The sequence below is a fragment of the Helobdella robusta genome (genome assembly GCF_000326865.2).
Source record: "Helobdella robusta unplaced genomic scaffold HELROscaffold_111, whole genome shotgun sequence".
In the NCBI taxonomy this organism is placed as follows: Eukaryota; Metazoa; Annelida; class Clitellata; order Rhynchobdellida; family Glossiphoniidae; genus Helobdella; species Helobdella robusta.
Genome location: NW_008703624.1, coordinates 175,992 through 186,559, shown reverse-complemented (window position 1 = coordinate 186,559; position 10,568 = coordinate 175,992). Strand labels below are relative to the sequence as shown.

Genomic DNA, 10,568 nt, shown 5'->3' with positions numbered 1-10,568 from the left:
GCACCTCCCTATTCCATCGATAGATTGGAATCATACAAATCTCATTTTTCAAAATATTCCTTCCGATCAACCGAGCGCAATTTATTTTTTATCTCAACCACAAAGTTGGTGACGGGTTCCCGCAACTTTGCAGTTCTTGGCCCGGTTGTTTGGAATGGTTTACCTTCTTACTTACGTCACCCTAACCTATCATATTTACAATTTCGAAGTCAACTTAAAACTTATTTATTTGCACATGAATGTCCGTCTTATTTGTCTATGATTTAGTAGCGCTTTTGAGATTCAACAATAAAAAAGCGCTGTATATAAATTTCCGTAATATATATATATATATATATATATATATATATTGTCGGCATTAATCAATTTAAAGTTTGTCTTTTCAGTTTTTTACTACAGTTTTTTAGAAAATGATTAATTTATTAAATATAGAATTATTATTCAAATTCATCCTGCAGATAGGCCTATTTCGGATTTTCACGAGTCATCTTCAATGCAGCTTTGATTTGTATATTAATAGCTTTTTAGACAAAGGAAAGGTAGTTGAATTATTTTTCTTCACCTTCTTGGTTGATGTTACTTTTTCCTGTTGTCATTAAAATTAAGGCGTCGAGTTTTCTAGTAAAGTAATCATTCTTTGTTGGTAGATTTTAGTTGTAATTTTGTGAGATCTATTAGGATTCTGATTTTTAGATGTGCTCTGCTGGTGTTTTGATAAATTATTTTTGTATTGTTGTCAAGAATTTAACGGGTTATTAAAGTTGCATGTGATAAATGTAAGTGAGATTTGGTGGCTACTCTTTGTGTAAGCATTGTGAGACGTCTTGATTGTGAAGTGGTCGTAACGCCAATATACGAATGTTGTTCTGCTCATTTGAACTCGTATATTACATGAATACGTTTCCAAGTAGAAATATATATATAGACATTTACTCGATATATTATATATATATATATATATATATATTATATTTTGGTAACAGACTATTGTTAACGCAACATTTCAAAAATTCAACACTACTTTCAACATTGTTCAACTTTTTCATATTTCTTTTTAATTTATTAATTTCCGAGAAATTAGACATTTTATTGTTTTTTTTAAAATTTTTATTAAATAAATTTGCAAATAGCTATTTCGAGTTATAAATAACTCATCTTCAGTGCATTATATATAAGGTATGTAAGATATTTGATATAAAGGAACAAGTAATTATTAATTTATATAAATTATTTAATTAAAACAGAAAACCAATAAAGTAAATTTAATAACTATAAACAATATAAAACGCGATTTTTAAAATTTTTAAAAATTTTTAACGGCAAGATCGTTTATATTATGGTTGTTAAGGTAAATATCAACGCTCAGCCGAGAAGCGCGAATTAATTTATTTAATTAACTACATATTATTAATATTATTTTGACAATATTTAAAAACATTATTATTATTGTTAACGTTATTATTATTATTATCATCGCTGTGGTTCTTCTTGCTTCTTGTGATGATGTTCCATTTGCAAGTGATATTTGCGCTGTGGGTTGTGGCGTTGGTATCTACATTGTTGGCACTGTTGTTGTTATTATTGTTCATGCTGTTGTTGGTGTTGTTGATGTTGTTGTTGGTGTTGTTGATGTTGTTGTTAGGGTTGTCACTATTGATGATGTTCCAATTGCAACTGATATTTGCGCTGTGGGTTGTAGCATTGGTATCTACAGTGTTGGCACTGTTGTTGTTGTTATTGTTGATGTTATTGTTGATGTTGTTGTTGGTGTTGTTGATGTTGTTGTTGAAGTTGTCACTATTAGTATGATTGTTGTTTACATCATCAATATTTTTTTTTTCAAAGTTTTATTCATAATCAACAACATATCAAATAAGTGAATAAAAGTTATGAAGTTGAATATGCGGAGACCGAATAAGACTGTTTGTCTTGTGGTGGCCACCGCTGGTAGATACATGAATAGTTAATGAAATAAAGTAAGGAAAATAACTGAAGCAGAAAGATAATTGAAGATAAATAAGTAAATGTTCGTGTCATACATATATAGACATATAACTATGTAAATGTTCGCTCAGTACATATATAAACACATAAATGTTTAACTATTTATAAAGACCATTCATCCGCATCATTTGTTCTAGCGTATTCTTAATATAATATTAGGTGGTGGAGTCGAGATCCAGTGTTAATAAAAAAGCACGGAATTTTGACTTGAAATGTTGTAGGTTTATGATGGCTCTTAGATGGGGAGGTACAAGTTCTGTCCAAATTTTAGGACCTGTTATATTTATGCTTGTCTGGATTAATTTGAGGCGAGTTTTGTAGATATAGAAGAGAGGGGTGTGTCTAGTGGTTGTAGATTGAACGGAGTTACTTAATGTGTAGAAGTTGATAAAGTGAGGTGGGAGAAGATTGTTGATAAATTTAAAAACGAATAAAGCAGATTAGTAAAGACAGATGAAGTTAACTGGTAAAATTTTTTTTGCTAGAAAGAAGGGTTTAGTATGAGAATCGGGTTTGAGGTTAAAAATTAAACGTATTGATCTTTTTTGGGAAAGTATTAGGTTATTCAGGTGGCTTTTTGGACTATTTCCCCATAGTGTGATGCAGTAGGTTAGATAAGGGTAGATGAATGTGTAATAAAGCATGCGAAGAGCAGAAAGAGAGAGTTTATATTTGATTTTGTAGAAGATGCCTGTGAGTTTGTTGATTTTGTCTGAGGTAGTTTGTAGGTGAGAATTCCATGAAAGATTTTCTGTGATGGTGATTCCAAGAAATTTGGTAGACAGAGTGCGGCTTATAGGAACACCATTAACTAATAGGTTTAGGTTAGGAGCTTGGTTGGTGAGTATTTTTGGGCCAAAAATAATGTATGCACATTTCGAATAATTTATGATTAGTTTGCTGTTGGATAACCAGTTAGAGTATTTTTGGAGTTCAAGATTGATATGTTCAGAGCAATCTGGTAGGTTGTTGGAAGTAAAAAGAAGGTTGGTGTCGTCTGCAAACAGTACGCATTTGGTTGAGGGTGAAACATTGCAGAGGTCATTTATGTAAATAGAAAATAGAAGGGGTCCTAGTATGGATCCTTGTGGCACCCCGTGATGAATAAGAGCGTGCTTTGAATTGATGTTGTCCATGGAAACATATTGTGTCCGTGATGAAAGATAGCTTCTCATCCAATTGTGAGCTGTGCCTCTTAATCCGTAATGATGTAGTTTGGATAGGAGTATTTTGTGATCGATGACATCGAAGGCTTTGGATAAGTCCAGGAAAATGCCAATAGAAAGATTTTTGTTATTCATTTCATTTAGTATGTGCTGAGTGAAGTCAAGAATAGCAAGCTCAGTTGAGTGGTTGGGTCTGAATCCGTATTGGTTATTGCAGATAGTATTATTGGAGCAGAAGAAATTAGAGAGTCTTTTAAAGAAAAGTTTTTCAAGAATTTTTGACAGCGAGGAAAGAATGGAGATGGGTCTGTAGTTGTTAATGTCATTTTTGTTTCCTTTCTTGAATACTGGTATGATTTTGGCTATTTTAAATGAGTCAGGAAAGATTCCAGTGCTTAGTGATAAGTTGAAGATATGATTAAGTGGTGATATGATAGAGAAAATTATGCTTTTGATAAGGAAAATGTTGAGTCCATCGTCTGCATAGCTCTTTTTGTTTTTCAAGATATTAACAGTAGTTAATATTTCTTGTTCAGTAACAGGATATAGACAAATGGAATGGGGTGTGGATGGGCTCATAAAATCTGTAGGATTACCATAGCAGGGAGGTTGGTTTGAGAGTAGTTGACTAGCGATGTTTGCAAAGTGGGTGTTGAGAAGGTCACATATTTCTTGTTTATTTTCAATTGTTTGGTTGTTGATAGTTAGTTTGGTGATTGATGAGTTAGGAGGTTGCTTGTTTAGAATTTCTTTGATAGTGTTCCATTTTTGTCCAACATTGTTATATGCGTCTTCAAGTTTGTTAGAGAAGTAGTCTCGTTCAGTTTTTCGTTTAATAGATGTGAACATGTTTCTGAAGCATTTGTAAGTGGCAATGTTGCGGGTGGTTGGATATTTAAGGCTTATGATGTATAGTTTGTTTTTCTTTTTTGCAAGACTTAGAATGTTGTCAATGATCCAGCATTTTTTCTTTTTGTTTTTGACAGGACGGAGGGGGGCAAAAGTGTCTAGAGAGTGAGTTAAGATAGTATTCAAAACAGAGCAGCAGTCGTTGACATTTTTTAGAGAAGTCAAAGAATTCCAGTTGTAGTTCGATAAGAAATTGTTGATGTTGTTTATAGATTCTTCAGTTAGGTTTCTGAAGTGCTTTATAGGGGCATGGTTTGAGATTTCTGATTTGGAAGCGATGGCGAATATAGGGAAATGGTCAGATATGTCAGACAGAATTATTCCAGATAAGTGAGAAGTTAGATTGTTAGTAAAGATATTGTCGATGAGTGAGCAAGAAGAAGTTGAGATGCGAGTAGAGGAGGTTATAAGAGGTAAGAAGTTGTATGATGATAGTAGGTTAGAGAAGTCAGCAACGACGTTGTCACTGTTGAGTTTATTGAGGTCAAGGTTAAAGTCGCCAATTAAATAGCTCTTTATGTGTGGCTTGAATGTGGGTAAAATAAGTTCGAGCTTTTGGATTAAGATATTAGGGTCAGTGTTGGGGGGTCTATATACTGCTAAAATATTTACGTGTGTGTTGTTTAATTTTAAATTGACACCAAGAAGGTCAATAACGGTGTCGTTCAGAAGCAAATTGTTTATCATAGAAAATTCAATGCCTGATCTGATGAAGATTCCGACTCCACCACCTATTTTGTCAAACCTATTTTTAAAAACAAAATTGTAATCATTCATACGAACTAGTTTAGCGGTTTCGTCATTCAGCCATGTCTCTGAAATAATAATAATGGGAAAAAAATAAGATAAAAATTTATTTAAAATTAAAATGTCAGAAATTTTATTTAAAAGACTTCTGCTGTTTATGTGAAGTAGAGGTAGAGGGTGATCATGATTGTTGATGTACTTGGCTTCTAGAATGTTGAGTAGATCTCTTGTGGTATAGTAGGATGACTGTCTGGTGAATGAATCTAGGAGGTTCTTTGTGGGGTCGATGTGGGTGTTGTATGCGTTAAAGTGTTGATCATCTTCGTCGTTGTTTGATGGTTGAGGATGTTGTTGGATAGAATTGATTGTGGAATAAGTATTGTTAACAGCCATTGTCGTGATTTATTGATGTCGCAGAATTGACATCGGAGGGAGGACTCATCATCGATGAGGCTTGTTGTTGTTTATGTGGTTCGACCAGCTGAGAAGGGCCAATCGTGACTGGCTCGACTGGCTGGAGTGATTCTTCCCGAAGAAGTTAAAATGGAAGCTACCTCAACTGTGTTTTCTACATGCTGATGTGAGTTGACCAGCGATGGTGTATTAACATTTGGTAGGTCGACAGGATAATGATTTGGTAGTGAAGTTGTAGTGGGTTTTATCAAATGCTGTGGTCGAGCATGAAACAACCAGGGGTGAATTTCCACGCCGATAGGCCAATTTTCAGGATTGGTAAAAATCATTTCCTGATGTTTAAAAATAGTTATGCGGAATTTTGTTGATGGATCACTGGTTGAAGGATGAGGACGAGTGGGAGAGAATTTAAAGACTGGTACGCATTCTGCAGCGGTCAGTCCAATAGTTTCCAGATGTTCAAGGATCTCTTCTTTGACGCAGCTTTTCAATTTACCTACCCCAAAAACAATTTTTTTGGGAGGCAAAGGAGCTGCAGATAATTTGAAGGACCCAGGTTGTTTGGAACTTACAGTAATTGGAGTGTATTTTCTTTTTTTTTTGAAGTAACAGTGCTCCAAGAGCCTTCGTGGCCACTGGAATTAGAGTTGTTTTAATTGATGTTATTGTTATTGTTAGGAGTTGAAAGTGAAGAATGAGCAGGAGCAGCTTCAACGTTGAGATCCACCAGCGATTGGGTTCCCTGCTTCGAGGTTTCATCAGATGGTGGTGAGTTGATTACGGACGAAGCTGGATGAACGATCTTGGAAGATGATGCGTCCGAGCTGTACGAGGCGTGTTTTTGTCATGCTGCTACCGAGTAGCTTTTAACATTGTTTACGTCGGTGTTGTTGGTATTAAGTTCACTTTTATGAACTCGAGGGGCTGCGTTCAGCATGCTGCATAGATAGAGTTGCTGATTGTGCAGCATATGGCATATGTCGTTTTTCATTTCATTGAAGTTAAATTTAAGAATAGAGTCGTTATTAGGTACCCGTAAGTTAGAGCTAACGTATGTAGGAAGCTCTGTTGATAATTTTTTTTCGCGGACTAGCCCTAAATAGCGAATGGTCTCGCGTAGTTTGTCTTTTTTGTCTTTCTTTTTAGGACCACGTGGTGTATCGAAATTAACATCAATCTTTAGGAGATTGACGTCGTGTTTGATCTGTTTGAGGGCAGCCGAGATTTCTTCCGAGCTATAGAAGTCGGACATATTGTTAATAAATATATCGTTGTTCAACAACTCGTAATTATTAAATAAATAGCACAAAACTTCGTTAATCGTTAAATTCTGTTTACACGCCATGATGCCGGAAAAAAAAAATATTGTTGGTGATAATATTGTTATAATTATTGCTGTTGTCGTAATTGTTGTTGTTATAATTATAATGATTGTTGTTTTTATTTAGTAGTCTATTTGAAGGTAGAATGATGTTAGACTGTACTTGAATGTTCATGGAGCGATTTTTGTTTTGTATGAAAATTAATTCAGCTATTTTCAGGTTTGTGATGTTGTTATTGCAATAAACTATTTGCGTGTTATTTAACATTTGTCGTGTTAAAGTGGTGTTATGCTGTTGTTGATAATGTTGTTTAATTGCTCCATCTTGTAGATGCATGGTCAAACGTCTTGACAATGTAGTAGTTGTCATTCCAATATATGAAGCATTGTTGCGGTGCGAACATTCACCGACGGAGCATTTATATTCATATATTAGATGACTTTGTTGTAGTTGAGTAGTTGCAGGCAGGCAATTATTTTTCATGATTAGTTGGGATGTTTTTAAATTTTGGTAGTAAATTCGAAGTACAACTTTATTAATTGGATTTGACGCTACTACGTTTCTGCGTATTATTCCTTTTAAAATTCTTTCATCTTCTTTATATGCCATTGAAAAGGTATTTTTGTAGTAAAATACTATCTTATTTTTGTCATTCATTTTGTTGTTGATTTGGTTTCTAATGATACGGCTGTTGTTGTTGCTGTTGTTGTTATTGTTGTTGTTATTTTATTACTGTTTGTGGTGAGGCTTGTGATGCTGTTATTATCAAAGTTATTAGACGTGGTGGAGGGGTTGTCATTATCTTCCTGTTCATTGTTGTTTGGAACGTTGTTGGTAATTTCATTATTTTGATGTATATTTTGTGCATTTTCATGATATTTTTTGGTTAATCTATTTATGACTTGATCAATTTGTTTCAAAGAGTAATTATTTTTCACGAGAAGTTTTTTTATTCTTAATAATTCTGAGTTTATGAGTGTATAATCAGAGCAATGTTGAAACGCTCTGTTAACTAAAGAAAATATAACACTATTTTTATATTGTTCTGAGGTCTCGCTTTTACCATTAAGACAAAATCCCAAATTGGTGTCTTTTACATAAACTTGTGTTTGAAAACCAATGTCATTTCTGGTTATTTTAATGTTTTTAAATATTGTCAAAATAATATTAATAATATGTAGTTAATTAAATAAATTAATTCGCGCTTCTCGGCTGAGCGTTGATATTTACCTTACCAACCATAATATAAACGATCTTGCCGTTAAAAATTTTTAAAAATTTTAAAAATCGCGTTTTATATTGTTTATAGTTATTAAATTTACTTTATTGGTTTTCTGTTTTAATTAAATAATTTATATAAATTAATAATTACTTGTTCCTTTATATCAAATATCTTACATACCTTATATATAATGCACTGAGGATGAGTTATTTATAACTCAAAATAGCTATTTGCAAATTTATTTAATAAAAATTTAAAAAAAAAACAATAAAATGTCTAATTTCTCGGAAATTAATAAATTAAAAAGAAATATAAAAAAGTTGAACAATGTTGAAAGTAGTGTTGAATTTTTGAAATATATATTATATATATATATTATATATATATATTTTATATATTATATTTTATATATATATATATATATATATATATATATATATATAATCAACTAATCAACGCAAAATGGACAAAAATATTTAATGAAGTTTGTATCGCTGAGAACCTCGTACCAATATATATATATATATATATATATATATATATATATAAATATATATATATACACTTTATCGTAAATTATTAAAAGCATCTTGATTTTCAGACGTTAAACATGCTAATTTTTTATGCATGCTGAAAACTGCTAATTTAAAAACAAGGCACATTACGTGTTCTAATATTCGTTGTTTAGATTATATTTACAACATATATATTATATATACTACATATATATAGTGTGTACAATATTAGATTATATAAACTACATATATATAGTGTATATGTGTGTACGTGCGTTATTTTATTTGTTTATTTATTATTAAAATCTAACTAATATTAATAATGTCAAAAGAAAAACTGATAAAAAATAGTAATAGCGTTGAAAATAATGAAAACCTTGAAAGAAAAAGAAAAAGATCGAGGTTTGTTTGGCAGGTCTTATTATGTAAATCAATTAAACTAGTCATTAGAGTTATTCGGATCAAAAAAAAGTTGTTATCAAAGTTATTATTATTATTATTGTTGTTATTATTATTATTTTTATTTTATTATGTTTTACGGCACGAGAATTGGCCAACTGCTGTTCTAATCCCTGTTTTTATACATAACACATACATAACACATAATTTTAGTTTTTCTTCGAGTAATTGGATTTAAAGTTAATTCAGTGTTGTTTTGAAATTGCCAAAAATATGGCGCTGTTTTCAAGATTTAGTTTTTTATTGCGTTTTAAATATAATTTTTGTCTTTTTAATAAATGGTATTTATAGTGTTAATTTTAATAAATGTTTGCATAAAACATTTGTAAATGTTGTAAGCCACTCCTGGAGGTTCAATAAGAATAAAGTTCACAGTAACAATAACGTTGTTCTCTCAACTGTCTGGTCTAACGTTAAAGTTTCTCTGAACATTTAAAACTCAAATTTTGCTGACAATAATTCTATGATTATGGAAAAAATTTAATATTGTGTTTTTTGTCAAAAGCTGTAAAGGAAGAAAAGGCTTATTGATTCACAAATGGATATGCAAAACCAACTAAACGTTGCAAAATTCAAGGGATACGACATTACAACAGTCAACAACGCCTCGGTCTACAACCGTCTTCTCGTTCTCATTTCTTGTATTTCCTGTTAAACAATTTTGTACCAAATCTGTTTTTGGTTTTTCGGATCTTTTTTCTCTGAAACTCTCTTTTTCCTTCTCTAACTGCTTCTCCATCACTTACAAAACTCAGAACGGATCTCAAGATCCATCTTTTTGTAAAGTTTATTGAGAAGCGCTGATGAATGTTGTGGAAATGGCGCTTTAAAAACAAACCAATTGAATAATTGATTTTGAAAACGGAGATATTATTTTTGAAGTAATTAATCAACACTGCTAACTTATGATCTGCCAAACATGTTGAAATTTTATAATTTTTAAAATCGTCTTCAAAAAAATAATGAACCTTATCATTAATTTGCTTCAAAAACTTTTGTAAGTTGTGAAAAATTTTCACAGAAGGAATATTTTTGTGTAATAAATGCGTTTACTGTTAAAGTTTCAACGTCTCGGGTATAATGAGCCCTATTTATTTATTTTTTTATTAACAATATTCCAGGTATTAATTTTATTCATAGTTATGTTTATTTCATTCATAGTTGTAATTATTAATGTCTACCCTCTTAGTTTTTCCTTATACACAACATAACTGATGTGAACACTCGCGGATATCTCGTCACTCAGTCAACGTATCAGGATATGAACTTCATCACAAGACACCTTAAATATATATATTTAACTTATCTCGAAAACAACCGAATATTTAACTCAATAAACCTTTGTCATTTGTCCAATTTTGTTCTATTCTTTTTCCTTAACGATCACTTAACATACTTACTAAGTCATTTACCAGTACATTTATTAATTATTTATTCTATTTATTTGTTTTTTCAAATCATTATTTTATTTATCATGCTTACTATGTGACATACCCGACTTACTAGACATCATTATCGCTTGTAAACTTTAATTTATTACACATAAATACACGTAGCTTATTTTATAAGATTAATGATGTTGAAATATTACTAGCAAATCTTGATATTAATCTAAATGTTATAGCGATTTCGGAAACTTGGCTAAACGATGGTAATGGTGACTTAGTTTATTACCTAATTACGTTTAGCCTATAAAAATAGAAAACGTAAAACTCACGGTGGAGGCGTAAGTTTTTTTGTTAAGAAAGAATTATTTTTTGTTTTAAGGGATGATTTGTGTCCTGATACCAACAATTTTGATTTTGAAATA

The 10,568-nt window shown here is 31.5% G+C and overlaps 1 protein-coding gene across 1 annotated transcript; it reads right to left on the bottom strand.

Annotated features, from left to right (window-relative positions):
- Positions 1–1,397: 1,397 nt before the first annotated feature.
- HELRODRAFT_183581 (hypothetical protein) lies at positions 1,398–6,492 on the bottom strand (the record flags this gene model as incomplete). Its single annotated transcript, XM_009013171.1, has 6 exons — positions 1,398–1,797; positions 2,279–2,346; positions 4,692–4,894; positions 4,973–5,146; positions 5,305–5,875; positions 6,112–6,492. 6 exons carry the CDS (start codon positions 6,490–6,492, stop codon positions 1,398–1,400), a joined length of 1,797 nt encoding a protein of 598 aa, XP_009011419.1.
- Between the last annotated feature and the right edge of the window lie 4,076 nt (positions 6,493–10,568).